Genomic DNA, 18,329 nt, shown 5'->3' with positions numbered 1-18,329 from the left:
CTTTATCCTCGAGAATTTTTATATCACAAAGATAACTAGGATATTCTCTCCTTGTAGCTAACTGCTTAAGATTATTAGATCACAACTAAGAATCAAATTTTCAGTAGTGGGCTTATAAGTCTGAACAATTAACGTATTTAACATATTGTTAATATAACAATTAACGCAGATATTTAGCATATTATCAATATAATAAAAATTGTAATACTTTTATTTTGTAAAGAACCTATGCCAGAAAAGTGGGGGAAGGGTTAAAGTAAATGTTTTTTTACCACATTTACTAAATAGCGTCGCCGGGTCAAATGCGAGTGAAAAAAGGTTTCCCTCGCTCCTTACTCGAAAGAAGGATGTCTTATTTAACTTCGTGTATAAAGCCGTTTTGGTTATAACAAAATCCAAGCATTTTTTGTCTGGAAAGGTATCAAGTTATGAATACTAAAGTTATTTTCTGTTCGGTCTGCAAAGTCCCATTTTTAACACCGGTTAAAAATGGGGCTTTTCTTTTATATTTCTACTCTTTTCCACACACGCGTTTGAACTTAAGGGCCCTAATTTTAGGGAAAGCTTTAAATAAGACTTTAGTCGTCATAAAAAAGCATTTACTTTTTAGGCGATATTACGTTCCTCTGCTTAGTACATTTTCTTGTGGCTGCAAAAAAATTTGTTAACACATATTTATAATATTAGCAGATATTTGTCAGATGTTAACACATATTTATCTATTGCAAATGATTTAACATTACTCAAATCGTTTCAAAGTGCCTAATTATAGAAAATCTCACAACGATGATAAAGTCGAAGTCTCCTTAAGGTGGTTCCTACGTAATCAAAAAAAGTTACTTTTTATTCATTAAGCATTAATTTTCTCAAAAATAGGTACAGAATGTGTAAAAAAAAAAAAAATTTCGAACACCAATAATATATTGATGATCACATAGAGGCCTATAATAGTCAAAATAACCCCTTAAAATTGAGTTTACTAGAAACACAATTACTCATGAGTAAAAGCTCATTTTACTTTCAAACTTGGTATACTTGTTCGTGCTACCTATATCTAGTGCGTGAGTTTTTTTTATTAAAAAATCATGTTTCTACTAAAAGTTATGCTTCAAAACAACTGTATTTTCGAAAAATGTGCTACTAGGCCTCTGATCTTAGTTCCCTAACCACAACTTACAAGTAATAAACTTGTTTGAAAAAAACTCAGGCACTAGTAGTACACTGGATGAATAAGTCCTGAAAAATTCAAGTAGCTATCACTATTAATTCAAAAGTTATGATGTTTTTTGTGAGACAATTTTCTTGAAAAACGATACGGTAGAAAATCAAAAAACAAGAAAAAAATTTGTTTTTAAAACTAAAATCCTCCTTTTAAATAAGTTTCTCCTCCCTCTTTATGTAAGTCTATATCCAATAAACCCTTCTTGATGGCTTTTAGTTTTTTTCTTTTTGATTTTGTCTTCTCTGATGTTTTAATAAGTAAATTTTGGATGCTGCGTTGGTTCATTTTTTCAGATATAATATTAAAACAGACACCGGTCTGTATTCGAAGTTTTTCATACACTTTAACAAGTCCAAATTGACCTTCGTTGAATTGAAGAATAGCACTATATACACCTAACTGTAGAATTGACCTTTGTACAAAGACTTGCTTAGGACATTTCATCCAGATAATATTATTCAGGGACTCGTTAGCATTTTGAGATTCCCCGTGGATGCACTTGCGAAGAAGATCATCATTTGAAAGATCTTGGAAAATCTTTGACAAGATAGGAAACATCCACTCTGGTAAATTAATCTTCTCTTTGTGTTTTTTAAGTTTATTTTTCTTATAAGTACACCACGATTCTTCTCCTGGTGGACAAAACATGTGGCGCTTATCTAAGTTAGAAAAGTTGGTACAATGATGAAGGATAGCACCTATCCACTTTTTCATTGAGTAAATTTTTTCATCGTTAGTGCAATTTAATTTTAGACTTCTTCGAATAGCAATACCATAATAATTTGTTATTGAATTGATGGAGCTGTTTGTCAATTTTCCTTTTCCACCAAATGGTGTAGAGGTACTTTTATATTCTTGTACTAGTGCCCTAAGTCGAAAACCTATTCGTTTATTTACATGTCCAACTTTGACGTATAAGGCAACATTAGAATAGCAAAAGAGATGTACTATTTAAAGTTTTAAAGTACATTTAAGATATTAACTTAAAAAATAAAACGGTTGCTATGGCCGTTGCTAGGCACTAAAACTATACCTACCTGTATAAAATTAAAAATATTGTAAAAAGCATAAACAAACTTAAAAAAAAAGTATTTACCACGAGAAAGAGCAATAAATTTTACATTAGAATATCTAACTTGCCAAAAAAAGAAATTTTTGAAAAAATTTCGACTTTTGATTATGTAGGAACCACCTTAGTTTTCTACTCAAAAAAAGGTTCCGGGTTCATAGAACAGAGATTATCCCACCCTTCGACTTGCAAATTTTAAACTTTTATATGTTCATAGTGATACAAGCAAAGACTTTTAACAAAAAATCATGGTGATCAGAATCTTCTAACAAAATTATCGTAAAACTAAGGTTTGTAGGTCCAAATGTGTCTATGTGGGGTGGGTTGGGGGAAGAGGAGAATGATATTTTTTAAAATGTACTGTTATAAACTAGACAAAAATTCATCTGTAAAATTCATGTTCAATCAAAAAAATTTTAACGTTCAAAATTTATGACCATGTAAAATTGATATCCCCACCAATTAGAGGGGGTTGTTTACTAAGTATGGTCGACATGTTTAAACGATAAAAAATTACTGGTGGACATTTTTTTTTGTAAATAAATTATTTTCACTACTATGTGTATAATATCAAAAAAGAAAGAAAATATTTGAATTTACTATAAAGCGTTCGCACGTAAGCAGCCTGCGTAATGTTTAAGTATTGTTAAATCGCTTTATTGTCATTTATGCAGCATTCTTCAATTCTAATCATAAATATTACCTGCAACAAATTTATGCATAAACTTGAAGGACGAAATTTTGAATAAAATCACTATAAAAAATATAAATCGTTGCGTTCATGATAAATATACTAAATTGTGGTCACTGCGTTAAAATTTAAATATGGTGTTGAAAATGAAAGGTTTAAAAGCATCTGAATAAAAGAATTACTTAAATATAAAACTTGTATACGAATTGATAAATTACTTCTTAAATACCTTAATAAAAGATTTTCTGATATTTTAAAATTTTTAGTTAAAGCAATAAAAACCAGTCCGATTACTGTTTACATAGAATTGGTGCTTGAATTAAGGAACTTAAATCGAAGATGCTGAAAAAATGGCGAATATTAGCGATCTGCTATGCTTTTTATTTTCCTTACACTTTAAGTTAGAGTACATGCAAAAGTGTACTAGCGCTCATTGCATATGGTTATTTTAAAAAAGAATTTGTTTCTTTTTTTTTCTGTGAGTTTTATCACTAACCTCACTAAAAATAGTATGCTGGGATTTATCTTTAGATATGTGGTTAAAAAAAATCTGATATTTCTCAAACATTTATCTACAAGAGAATCACTCATTTGCATTGAATATTAATGAAAGTTTTAACAAATTTGTTTTTTTTTCTTCTTAGAAATAAATTAGAATGTCTGATTCATGGATTCCCTTTGTTGTTGTGTCAGGCATTTGGGCAATTGTGGCTTTTATACTTCCATGGTTTGCAAAGGGAAATAATAAGCAAGTCATTCAAGTTAGTCTTGTTCTCACTGCATTTTGTTGCTGGTTGTTTTGGCTGTGTTGTTACCTTTCTCAATTGCACCCACTTATTGGTCCTGAACTTAAGCCTGAGCAAACTATTGCTGTGCTAAAGCAATGGGCAGGAAAAAATTGAATGTTTCTGATAAGCTGTTTTGCATTGGTTTGTTGAAATGTAAATTTCGGTTCTTATTATTAATTATCTTTTTTACTTTGCATATTCTTGAAGACTTGATTTAGTTTTGTACTTAATTTTTTTTTTTTTTTTTAGTTGAAATACTTTTCATCGGTGCTTTTACATGATGGATTTACTGGCTCTGTTTTATTATTAAGTGTCTCCTAATTATTTTTATATCTGGATGACTTTTCAAGTTTATTATGTTCTATTTAAAAGTAATGTAAACTAAATAATCTTATAAAAATCAAATTTTTTGTAATTTTTTTGTCGTTCTTTCCTAGTTATTAGGTATTTGCTTACATCATGGTTTTAGATAAAACTTCACGTGAAAAGTTTAAAAAGAACCTTAATTTTATTTAATTTTTAAAACCATCAATTGTTTTAAAAGAATTTTTAAACAATTTAAAGCGTTTTTTTTATTTTTTCCAACTCTACTACTATCTTCAAGCGCTTGTATAAAACCAATTTTTTCAACAATAAATCCTAGTGATAAGGTTCACATAAAAAGAGTTCAAAGAGTGATCTGAAATTTACTCCATTTTTTTGTAAACCTCTATATAGCTTTTTTTTAGTTTATTTAACACAAATATACACTAGGTATTATATGAGTACTTTAGATGAAAGCCTCATAATCTTCTTTCTGTCGAAATATCTTAAAAGGAAAACTGATAGCTTTCATTCAAAAAGGTGGCAAGCTACTTGAATAGACAAGTAATTTAAAACTGAAGACAATACTTTAACAGTTTAATTTAAATTTCCTTAACAAAATTTGAATGATTGGATTTTAAAGCACGATTATGAAATAGTTTTCTCAAATATTCATCCCCTGGAAAATCAAATGATTTAAAAAGAAATATATATTATAACATTTCCTTGGTTATATTTTTAGAATACAAACTAAAAAAGTAAAATGTTCTCTTGTCTTCAAGAGAAAGTCTGAAAGAACTGAATAGTGGAGGGTTTATTGCTTTATTTTCAAGTTTAAAAACTCTACATGCAACAGGAAATGAAGCAAAGCAGAAATTTGGGTTTTCTTGAAGTTGCCTAAACTCAGCAGTAATTTTTATAGTGGATGTTGTAATTTGTGGGTCTCAGTTTGAACAAGAAATAAAATTTTTATTTGGAATTGAAAGAAAATCTTAACACTTGATTCGTTTCCTTCATTGTTCAAATTTTTAGTGTGCATCCAAGTTGAATAGCATATCTCATTATTTCATATATTTGTCAGAGGCCATCATTCAGATTTATTCACAGTAGCACAACTTCTGCTGCTTTTTTAACATTGACTCCTTGAAAATACTATGTTACCAAAAACTTAAAGGTGTAGATTCTTTAGAGCACATATGAAGCTTTAATATCAAGCAAAAACGAGGTGCTTCAAGGGTTTACCTCTTGTATGGTAAACTGTTGGAAGACCATGGTTTTGATTTTTTCTGTATATTAAAAACTAATAATTGACATAAAGCAATAACTTATTAAGTAGCGCATGTTCTTAATGATGATTGAAGTTGTCTAAAAGATATATATAAGAGATTTATGTTGAAATTTTAATCTTTATCTTTAAAAATTTTTAAATTTTTTACACAATCTAATCAAAGTTTTACATAATCATCAAAGGTAAAGGTTTTACCACCTAAACTGTTTTTCTAGAAACGAAATAAATGAGTCTGCTGGTGTCGGATCTGGTGAATGTATTGAATGTGGTGATACATTTCATCCAAGTTTCAACAATATTTGAAGACTGACCAAAATCGCATGTGGTATTAAATTATCATGGTGAAATCACTTTTGTGATTGCCGTATCCATTCAAAGATGTTGTAGACTATCCGTTTCTAATCACCTCCAATTATATATTTAAAAAATGGATCTTTTTTTTTTATTATTATTTGCAGAAGATTATTGCAGGTGCTAATTCTTTATCAGAAGCGTTTCTTTAAGCTCATGTTGTACCCCAATATCGAGCTTACTTATCCAAGTTATTTTATATAATTTTTACCAGCTTTTTTTGAGATGTTAAGCTTCTCTACAATCTCTTTACTTAATCTTATTCTATTAATAAATGTCTTTATTTTGTAGTGGCCTCGCTGATTGAGTAACATCTTTGACATCAAAATCATCAGAGTTTTTTGAATAAATCTGATCCCCCGGACCTCATTGAGACCCTACGTTTATAAAATTCAATTAAACCGAAAAGAAATCATGGTGCATATGAACATGCTCTAAAACCTTGCAACACATTCCCAGAATTTTTTTTTTTTTTTTGATTATCATCAGAAAACATTGTCATTCAAAAAATCGTCAGGTTAGAATTATTTTGTTCTATCTCCCACTTTAAACGTTGAAAGAAAGTTTTTGATTTTTTTCTATAAGTAAAGATTACCTAAAATTTTAGAATTACTTTTTTAAAAAATAACTTATTTTTAAAATAACTTATGTTTAAAGAAGCTATTTAAAAAAAAAAAGTTTAAAAATAAAATGTATTTTAAAAGTGATCATTACTTAGTAAAATTAACAATTCATTTTCTCCCAACGTTTAAAATGGGAGATAGAACAGAATAATTCTAACCTGACGAAATGTAAACGACAACTTTTTTTGTGCGGCCTGGGGAGAAATCACGCATTTAAGGGGAGTGTCCATGAATTTTATTGTTCAAGATAGGTAACTAAGAGGCATGCTCAAATTTCTAGTATGTTGATACTGGTGCCGAATGAGGATGATTTGCAAAAGATGAGGGTAACTGGAGCTAAACCAACTCCGCCCAGACCCCTAACTACCCCATCCTAGAACTACGTCTCCTTTAATCATAAAAAATTTTTTCTATCATAAACTAGATCAAAGTTTATTGACAGATTTCAAATTTCATTAAAAATTCTCTTTTCGCTTAAGATTTATAACCATGCAAAGCTTAAAATTACCTCCAATTATCCCCTGAAACAACTTTAAATGGCCTTAATTTTTAAACGAAAAAATTTTTTGGATGTAATTTGAAATTTGTCGATGAATTTTGATTAGTTTATTATAAAACAAACGAAAAATTGAAAGGGGTTTTTAGGAACCATACCCTACGGCGGATTAGGAGGATCGTTTCAAACATCACAAAATCATGCCCATGCCCCTGTATTTAGATTTTCAGAAATGTCTGTAATAGATTTATTAATTTTTTTTTTAAAGTATTTAAAAATGTTTTTTTAAGATTGAAATTTACAGGCAGATATGGAATTTTCATTACTTTCTCTTTACATTTTCTCTTTCTTGAATTATTATTCATATTCGTATTATTATGTATAAGTTATTTATCCTTAACTGTATATATTTCTGTTGTTGAACATATATATATATATATATATATATACAGGGTCGGACTGGCTTGAAAAAACGGCCCGGGAAATTTCGGTCACGGTGGCCCACTTCATTGTATGTTGCATAGATTTCATATATATATATATATATATATATATATATATATATATATATATATATATATATATAAGGGCGCCGAGAGCCTTCACGCCGCCCTTGACAGCGACTATGATTAACGCCCTTATTTTTCTAAATTTTCCTATATTATATTTGTAAAGGACTTTTTATTTTTAGGTGCATTATTGTTTATTATTATTTAAAGTACAAAAAAAAAATTTAAACTTCCCAGCCTAAATATCGATAAAAATAAATATTTCTAAAACACTGCTGTAAGTTGGAGTCTAGAAATAGTAGACACAATCGCTATTCAATATTGACTAGTATAGCAACTTTTTCATCGTTGGACTAGTCGATGCCAAGACATCAATTATTGCATCGTTATTAATTCTCGGAAGAAGGTCTTTTTCACAAGACATCAGCATGATTGACTGTAAACTTGACTGGCTCATCAAATTTCTTAATCAGTTCAAAATATATTTCAATTTCTAAAATGAACTTTCACAAGCAACTTGTGATGAGGATAATGTCAGCACAAATTTGTAAGCCAGAAACAAATTTGAATATACAAGATTATGCAAGTTAAACTTCTGGAGGACAAAGTAACAACAAACAATCCATTTTTTGCAAGATTTGCATTTATTTCTGTGGCTGTCACTGTTTTCCACTTCTGGGATTGTAAAGACAGTTTCAGATTCTTCGGATTTATATTGTTGCATGTTGTCCGAGACAGAGTCAGATACTTCCGTGTCAAATATCAATTTATATTCATCTTCAAGAGTATTTCGAAACTTTCCCCTTTCCTTGCAAAGTCCGATAATTCCGTTTGAAGCTGATCTTTTGTTACACTAGAATGAAATTTTCTGAGCAACCCACTCAGATGCTGCAATGCAGCACTAGGCATTTTTTTCAAAATTTCTGCAAAATTTCTTGGATCTAAACAAGATAAATCAGCATGTAGATTACCATGCTCTGAGAATCTCTGTTTTAAACTACTGATTACTTGATCCATTACCATGTTGTGAACATTGATACGAAATTTATCTTTTGCACTTTCAAGTAGTTGATTTGCTCTAATTCTTTTCTCTTTCAAACCAGTCTGAACTTTAATGTCGAGATTCCTTTTTCCCAGTTCACTGTTCGCAAGTTCTGAAAAATGTGTAGCTGCTTGAAAAATGGAATCAAAATTTCTATCTACTTTTCTTAACTCGTTAAAACTGTCTTGAACCATATTATAGGCTCGTAGTATATCCATTCCAGTTGTTTGTAAATATTCAGAAAATGGCGTTGTGTGCTCAAATACTTTTAAAAACAATTGTGCCGTCAAAATAAACTTGTCAATGAATCTAAAAGAGCTTTCGCTCTGTAACGGACGTCAGATATATATTTCAATTTGCTTAATTCACGCCAAACATTGAAGCGTAAATATGATTCCCGTAAAAATACTGCACATGTGTTCAAAACACCAAATAAGGTAGCAACTTCAACAGCTTTTTTAGTAACATCACCCATTACCAAATTTAAAACATGGGCATAACACCAAACATGAATCTGACCTGGGGAAACTGTATTTAACCAGGTATTGAATCCATTGTATTGACCTTGCATATTAGAGGCTCCATTGGTTGAATTGCCAATACATTTACTTACATCAATGCCTACTTTTTCAAAAACGCCACAAACCAAATTACAAATTCCTTTTCCAGTTGTTGATGTGCAATTGACTATCGATATTACACGTTCATGTACAGATTCGGTTACATATCGGATCACAATAGAACACTGATCCTGTAGATTAATATCTTGTGTGGTATCAATTTGAACACTAAACATACCGGCTTCTCTAATCTCTTCCACAATCATGCTTGTTAAAGATGTTGTTATTGCATCAATGATTTTATTAACAGTCGTTTTTGACAGAAAAGTGACCAAGTCGCCACGAGCTGTTCTGTTGCCAACTGAATCATGCCGGGATTTGCTTTTTTGAACCACCTCTTCGATATGTGCTTCCAACAACGGATCAAATTTGCCAATTAGCAAAAGAATCTCTAAAAAATTCCCATGATCCCACACTGTCATCAACCAATGTGTACCCAGACTCTTGTGCACCTCTGTAGTTAAGTCCACGCTTACCAATAATTTTTAAAGTTTCTATGATTCTTTCTAAAATTAAACGATTCTTTTTAACCTCATCACCATGTTGGCGCGTATAAATACTTATAATATCTTTGGCATTAATTTTTAAAACATACGGCTCTGTGCAGGCTGCATGGAGCGCACTTCTTTCATGTTCTGATATTCTTTGATAAATATGCTTGGAATTTGCAGTGTTATATCCACTAATGAACGTTGATTGATCTGAAGGTTTTGCTAAATGCAAGACAAAAAGAACAAAATAACTTTTGTGTGTTTTCTTCAAAGGTCAGCCAGTGACGAGGTTTATTATTTCTGAAATAAACGCTCTGGTAATTAATTTTACCGTTTAGATCAAAATTGTTTTGATTCGGATGAAATTTAAAAAATGATTTAATAAATGTGGTTTCGAAAAATAATAATAATTGTTTTGAGTTTCTTCACTTGGCTCGCATTGATTACTGTTCAATTTATATTGAGTGTCAGAGTTAGGATAAGAGGTTGAACTGTCTTCAAAACAATCTGCTGTTTGAAATTTAGAACCATGTGCATCTGCCTCATTAGGTGTTAATAATACCGCATCAGCGGGATTGCAAATTGGATGGAGATCAGTTATTATTTCTGTTGTTGCTACATCAGCCATATTAATATTAACAATTGACTTAGTACTAAAAGATGTTGCAAACATGTTCGTTAACTTTTTACATTTCTGGCCATCGTTCTCTAAACGTGCTTTCTTTCTTATTCGTTCTTTCTCAGCACCTCCCTTTCGTTTATTCATTTTCTATGGGGTAGAGTATGTATGCCGGAAATAAACTAAATTAATTTGAAATTTTATTTAAGTTGTTTTACACACACAATAATTATTATATTATTTTAAAAGTAGGAAAAAAATTATTAATTTTTTATTAAGTATATGGCTTATTTCAAGCTTATGCGCAACATCTACAAATAAATTCTGTTTTTCAGTTTATACAGATGCTGATTTAACAATGTGGAACCCAAAGGATTTTTTCCTTTTGCATTTAATTATAAAAATCAAGAAAAATATTTATAATACACAATATTAAAATAAGTAAGCGACATTTTTTAGAATTATAGATGTCTTATAAAATGAAAACATAAAATTAAAACGTTGATTTAATAATAAGGTTAAACAATAATATAATATTGTTAATCTTTATTTACAGAATAATGATAAATAGTATTCGAATTTCGAATACTAAACATTTGTATAAACTAAAGCTGAAGATGACTTTACTTTTTCTTTCTTATTTTCTTTTTCATTTTTTTTTTTTTTTATGCAAATTTTCTTGTAAGTTCGTTTTAATTGTTTATAGCACATATATTTTTTGGAAATGATTTTAACTTAAAAATAAGTTATGAATAATTTATGACTTAAAACGCGCTTGTTGAAGTTTTTACGTGCTTAACTTTTTTTAAACTTGCAGTGGATCACACTTGCTAACCGCTTGTACAAACACCGCCTAAAGATAAAGCGTGCATGCTTAAATTCAATATTAATATAATACCAATGATATATATTAACTAGATGTCTAACTTCACATAAATTCCGTAAGAAAATGTGAAGCAAATTTTTGGAGGTTGTAAAACCGGTAGCCTCAGCAAAGAAGAAAAATTTCTAGCGATGTTTTGTTTTATTTTTGCTATTCGTTTTTCCGTAATATCTGTTAACCAATCAGATGCTGGTGGCAAAACAAGTTATTATCCAATCATATGCTGGTGGCAAAAAAAATTTGCTTCACTTTTTTTCGGAAGTTAGACATCTAGTTAATATATATCATTGTATAACCCCTTCGTACACGGGCACATGGAATGTGTCTAAAAAATTTTTTTTTGAAATAAAAATAATGTACTAGGCCTCCTTATGGGGTATGTAAAGTTTTGTTAAAATATTTCATCAATTATTCAAAATAGGGCATGTGTACATTTGTACACAGCGTGTATCAATCTTGCTGTAAAGGTTTTTGTAGACAATATTATATCAAAAGAAATCCTTACAAAAAAACTCAAAAAGCTGAAACAAATTAATAATTCATTTTTTAACCTTTCTTTTAAAGATATAAAAATATTTATGTCATGTAGTTACCTCACAACATTACCAAATCAATACAGAAAAAGAACAAAATGTTTTTCAGTTTTTTACCAACGAATAATTTCATGAGACTTTGCAGTCGCTTAATCCACATCCACCCTTCTTCATTTCTTTTTCAGATTTTAACGGACACCCCATTAATCTGTTGGATTTAACAACACCTAGGAACTGAATCCCTAACATTTTTAGCTGTCTAATTAGGATCATGCCAGTAAAGTAGTTATCAAAACAGAGCTTGTAGTTTTTATGTTTTGGAATAGTTTCTGACAATCTTAGGACAATAGAAGCATCAAGTCCCAGGTGTTTGTACTCTTCTGATATGCCTGTACCTGCACCCTGATATAGTTCCAAATCAACTGCCCTACCAGAGGTGCCACAGACAACAAAGTTTTTTACCCCTACTGGATTCGGCTTTCCTTTGATGTACTGTTTAGCAGGTACTCTACCAGTGAAAGGGATCATCTGCTCATCCACAGAGTTGTACTCTTCTCTTGGTATCTTGAGACAGCGAGAACGTGCTGTGTTTATCAGAGGCTGAACTTTCCAGAATTTATTTGTTCCTTGTTCTGGATTAGGATCGACATTGATATGAATGCTGTTTCGCAGCTGTAAATACCGGTTTATAGGCATTACATCTGCCACTGCATTTACTCTAGTTGCTCTTTACCAGTACATCCTTATTCTGGGAAAACCTAAGTTTGCCATTACTATTGTGATACCAAAAAATTTCTGAATTTCAGCTGTTGTAGTATGTAATTGAATTGCGTGAAGAAACTATTTACGGCGGATTTGATTGACGTAGTTTATTTGATATGTTGTAAATATAGTTTAAGCGGTTTATTTTATGAGCATATTTGAGGTTCTTTGTATAGTATAAATTGAAGGAAAACTTTTTGTAAAGGAGATGATTTAAGGAGAAGAGAAAATGTAGAACTGAAACGTTGTGTTCGCTGCGAGAAAACAACATAGTATTTAGAGTTTTACCAGTTTGGCGTAGATGATAAATATTTGTTTGTTCAGCAAATGTTTCAAATATTTATGGTTTAAAGTAATTAAAAAAATATGAGGATGGCGAAAGTAAGCCATCTCCCAAGTTCAAATTGTCCAGCCATTCTGAGCTGCTTTTAAATGCACCTCGAAGAGACTGCCACTTGATCTGATTCTTTTTTTCTCTTTTGTTCTCACTGTTCACAGATGTGCCAGGCTGATCATCTTCATCTGGTTTTTCAATTTGATCCTCAATTTTATCAGTCAGCATATCAGCAGCAGAAGGGTTAAAGGTCTCATCCCCAGAGTCATCAGAATCTGATAATTCAAATTCCGAGTCATCAAGATGCTGCAACATATCTTCAACTGTAAACCGCCTTCGTGGATTATCTGAAAATATATTTAACATATTATACTTATTTATCTTTGATTATAAAATCAATTTGATAAAACTTAGTAACAAAATAAAAATGACAGGCTTAAAACAAATGTTTGATTATACAAACACAAAGGCAGGGGCATTAGCTTCAGTAGGTAGACTTAAATAAATAAAATATTTCATTTTTAATGATTCTAATACAACCTTTTGGTATTAAATGAACAGCTAAACTATTAAACAAAACACATTTTGTATCTGAGATTTAAAGAAATATATATACACACATGCAATTATTAACTCACGACAATCACACAAAAAGAAATTCAATGTTGAGTTTCACCTTACTAGTTTTACTATTCTCTCTTCTCGTTGCAATTAACACACAGTGTGTACAAATGTACACAGTATTATAAAAAAAAATTTTCAGCAAAGAATAGTCACCTGTTATATTTTTAACTTATGTGTATGCAATTATAAACATATTATTAAATACATCTGATACATTTGACTTGAGATACTTTATAATTCTCAAACTATAATAAAGAAAAAACTTACCACGAAGTATTTTTTTGCCTTGCAACGCCATGTTGAAATATCTAGATACAGAATTCTTACTTAAAGAAGACAAACTACACGAAGGTAGGACTGGTGTGCACTAATGTATGCATCGTGTTTCAATTATTATTTTGCTTAAGCTTTATAGTAAAAAATAAACATGATGAAGTGTGTACGTTTGTACACATTGTGTACGAAGGGGATAATACTTCTTTCGATCAGCTCAAGATGGCCGCCAAAATTTATATAATTAGCCGGCAGATGGCCTTTAATTAGATGTAATTAGAGGCCAGAAAAAAGTTATTATATTTTTAGTTAAATTTTAATTTACATTTTATTTTCCAAATAAAATGTAGCCTAACTAAAAATATAATATAATTTTTTATGCCAACCGGCCCACCGGGAATCTCCCGGTATCCCGGCGGCCCAGTCCAAGCCTGTATATATATATATATGTATATATATATATATATATATATATATATATATATATATATATATATATATATATATATATATATATATATATATATATATATATATATATATATATATATATATATATATATATATATATATATATATTAGGGTGGTCGATTTTACCATTTTTTTCGAATATCAAATTGAGTAATGTTGCAGTTACTGTAACTAGGTTATAACAACAACTCCACCAAATTTCAGGAATACTGCATTAAAAATGGCTTGCGGATTTGTATTTAAAGTTTTCGGTTATGACCTAAATTTGTAAGTTTCTAAAATATTTGGAATTTCAATCTTTGAAATTTTAAATTCCAAGCCAGTCTCTCGTTTCAAAATATCTCGTTTTGAATATATAATGCAACCAATAAAAATGTTTGTTAAGTTACAGCAGCCAATCAAATTTATTGCATTTGACGATTGTTTAATGAATAAACAGATAAATATAAAATAGTAAACAAAAACATCAACAAGAATTACAAATATTATCAACAATAAAAAATGCCAAAAATTATAGTTACACCTATTACACGAAAAACAAGTGGAAAAAAGTATGGTGGTGGTCCATGTGAATTATTAATGACGGAGCCAAGTATTTACAGACAGGTTATTCAATACCACTACTATCTTATTCATGTGAAGCCAACTGCAGATATCATAGAAGTTACTGAGCAAATTAAAGATAATTTAAAATCAATTTGGGCTGCAGTAAATCCTAATCTACCTCTAATACCTGACAAATCTATTGCTAGAAAGATAAAGGATCTCCTCATTCTAGTGAAAAACATTAATCGCAAGCATGGTAGAGCAAGTACCAAACGAAATCTTGATGCAAATTTGGATAAGCTTTTCGATATTTCTGCTTGTTCTTGCTCATTGGATGTGTTACCTTGCAGTGATAGAAAAGTATCATGCAATGAAGCAAATTCCTCAGAAGAACATATTATATGTATTTGCCCTCAAAACACGAAAGTACCTCTTGAAGATAGAGTTTATCTTCGAGATCAGAGGCAGAAAACTGGTCCAAAAGGAGCTTATCAACTTTCTTCAGTTGATAAAGTAGCTTTCAAAAGAAACAAGAGGATTGATAATGAGCCACAAAAACTCTAAGGGTAGTTGATAAAGCAGAATCTCTCATACAACAATGTCATCTGAAGAAGCGAGTTGTTCAACTGAAACTGAGGTTAACTTATTGTAACTTTATTTATATGCTTTAAGAACACGCAAATTTTGTATGCTGAAATTTCTTTCAGGAAGAAGCTGAACGGGAACCAATAAAGAAATTTCCTGGAGACTACAACTTAATTAAACTACCTAGGTTTGCTATGGAATTAGTCAGAAATGAGTGTTCGTCAAACTTAGGTGCAGCTCTTGCAAATGCTTTACTAAATGGCATTAAACATATTTTGAGAAAAGATGTTGATATCAATCACATCTTGATTAACAAGTGCAAATTAGATAGGGCTAAAGCACAATTAAAGATAGTGAAGGAAAAGATTTAGAAAAAAAAATTAGTTAATTTGCCTTGGTGTGAATAGAAAACTTGATCAGACCACTCGAATTTCTTGCATGATAAACTAACCTGAAGAGGAATTCCTCAAAAAATATATTAAACCTGAACATCACCCTACATTTGCTTATGAAGATGGAGAATCTGCTGGAACCTATTTGGCTCATAGAACAATTCCTATAATTGGCGCAACTGGTTTAGTACTTGCAAAAAAGACGTTCAGTGTTCTACAAGAATTTAACAGTGTTGAAAATATTCAGGCAGTTCTTCTTGACAATATTGCTACCAATACTGGCCCAATAAGTGGTTTTTTGGTAAAACTTGAAGTGTTGTTAAAACGAAAAACTGCACCTGATTGGGTGCGCGCTACATCAAAACGAACTTCCTTTAAGAGCTCTTTTTAAAAAACTAGATGGTTTAACAACTGGACCAGGAAGCTTTAGTGGCCTTCTTGGCAAATGATGTGCTGAAAATATTCAGGATTAACATCAAATTTTGTTTGAACCTGTCACAAATCCTATAGTTAATGGGTATATTCCTAAAGAAGTACTGAAAGACCTTAGTAGTGACAAAAACTTTTATTTGAGTATTGCAAAGGAGTAGGGTCTGGTAAAGTTGCTGATAAATGGGCTGCTTATAATATTGTTCCACTTAACCATGCAAGGTCGTTAACTCTAGCTATTCACATTTTCTGTTTATATACTAGAGACAATCAACCAAACCAGTCTTTAAAAAAACTAGTCTTCTTTATTGTTCAAGTTTATGCTCCATCATGGTTTGAAATAGAGACATTATCCAAGCTGCACGACTCTCCTCGTCTTCTTTTTTCTGCTATTGTTCGACTAAATATTCTCCCATTTAATGATGTGATACATATTGTGAAGCAGAACATTAAAAATAATGCATTCTGCCTAAGGCCTGAAAACATTCTCTATGCCATGATTAAAGATGATGAAATCATGGTTTTCAATCAATACTGACTCTTAGACAATGGTATCTTTTTAAATTATTTGATTGACTTAGTAACTAAATGAACTTAATCAGTTTTCAAAATGAATTGAAAAAAATTCCTGTAATAAATTTTAATGCCAATTACTGATATGAGTTGATAGACCTCACTGCTCCCGACGTTACGGAACCTCCTACTACGCAACATTTTACAATTCAAGAAATTCACTACTTCATAGACAATTCTGTTAAGCCAGATATTCCGAACTTCCCATCTCACTCCCTGAGTGTAGAGCGAACTGTTAAACTAGTATCGGAAGCATCCCATTACGTTTACGGGTTTGAGAACCGGCACAACTGCATCATGACAAAGTTGCTTAGTAGAAAGGTGCGTCAAGCATTTATTTCAAAAGGATATTATTCCCATTCATTTAATGATATTTTTGAATAAATTTAAAAAGTTACTAAATTAGATAAACAACTTTTTATAAATTTAGAATCATAAATTATAAAAAAGGTGTTTAGAAAACTTTTTAACATATGTGTTTTTGAAATTAAAAGACATAAACACTTAAAACAGTTCTGTGTGCGAACATATGTAAAAAGGAAACGGACTTTGGGATATCAACAAGCGAAACAAAACGTAAATGATTCAACAGCTGTCATCCAAGTTGAACTTTGCTGAAAATTTAAACTTTGTTGAACAGGATGAGACTCAGATTTCTCATTGGACACATCAACAATTCACAATTTTCACTTCTTACACAAGGTATTTAGATGATGGAAAAGGGAGTGTCATCATCTCAAATACATTACCCCACACAAAAAACACTATATTTGTCACGGGTCGTTCACATAAAGCGAAACAGCGCTGTTATTATGCGCATGCTCCAAAAATAGAAATCGAAAGCGATGTAAACATGAAAAAAATTTATGATTTATCAATAGCTGCAATCCTAACATTTTCTCAAATAATTTTACAAATAGGAATCTTCTAAAAAAAAGTGTAAGTAGGGATAGTTCCTATTATAAGCAAAGTTTACATCAGCCTTAAAAAAACCTTGAAATTTGATTGCGCGCGAATATAAAAAACTGAAAAAGCAGCTTGTCGATAAAGGTAAAATTGAGAATTTTAAAGTCAGGATAAAATAAAATCTGATCGTAGAATTTCTAGATTTTTTTTTTAAAACTGAAATTCAGTCTATATACAAAACAAAAAATGAAGTTTTACTGAGCATTCAATTTTTTTACTTAACGTTGATGGCTTACAAGTGATGACAATATTGCACTGTTTTTGGCTGGTTCTAAACTATGTATAAGTGCTACAACTCAACTCAACCTGCTAGCGTTGTTTATAAATTTGCATTCTCTAATATTATTTTTTTGTCTTTAGATGGAACTACACAACACAAATTTGAAATTCATGTGAAGAGTTTGTGGCAAATGGCTCGGAAAAAAGCAATACCCTATGAGTATTTGCCTGAAAATCAAAATAGAAGAAGTTTTTTTTGTCAAACAGACAGATATAGAGAGTGTTCATCCCAAAAGAATATGTCATAAATGTAATAAAATGTTACTGCACAGCTAATAATGTTAGCAAAAGGAAAAAAACAACATCTGTGACTTTTATTTTCTGGCTACACAACATATTGGCAGCTACACAACATATTGGCAGCTACACAACATATTGGCAGCTACACAACAGCAACTGTGTATCAGATAGCTGAGAAACTACAAAAGGGAGCAATAGGCACACAATCAATTTTGAAAACAAAGAAAGATTTTTTAGGAAGACCTGGAAAAAATAACCGTTGGACAGTTGCCATGCTTACATCAATAAAAGAAAGCTTAACACTTAACACTATATACAGCCTGAGTG

General features: G+C 30.7%; 1 protein-coding gene and 1 pseudogene across 1 annotated transcript; both read left to right on the top strand.

The window, feature by feature from the left end:
* Positions 1–3,602: 3,602 nt before the first annotated feature.
* LOC149889884 (V-type proton ATPase subunit e-like) lies at positions 3,603–4,327 on the top strand. The gene is made up of 2 exons (XM_090085066.1): positions 3,603–3,923; positions 4,020–4,327. Exon 1 carries the CDS (start codon positions 3,639–3,641, stop codon positions 3,882–3,884), a length of 246 nt encoding a protein of 81 aa, XP_089941192.1. The 5' UTR covers positions 3,603–3,638; the 3' UTR covers positions 3,885–3,923; positions 4,020–4,327.
* Positions 4,328–14,493: 10,166 nt separating this feature from the next.
* LOC149889883 (uncharacterized) lies at positions 14,494–16,796 on the top strand (annotated as a pseudogene).
* Positions 16,797–18,329: the final 1,533 nt, after the last annotated feature.

This window comes from Hydra viridissima, unplaced genomic scaffold, assembly GCF_058129835.1.
Source record: "Hydra viridissima isolate aposymbiotic clone 2 unplaced genomic scaffold, HvirCarnegie_v1 scaffold_4, whole genome shotgun sequence".
Taxonomy (NCBI): domain Eukaryota; kingdom Metazoa; phylum Cnidaria; class Hydrozoa; order Anthoathecata; family Hydridae; genus Hydra; species Hydra viridissima.
This window is presented reverse-complemented; position numbering and strand designations above follow the sequence as displayed.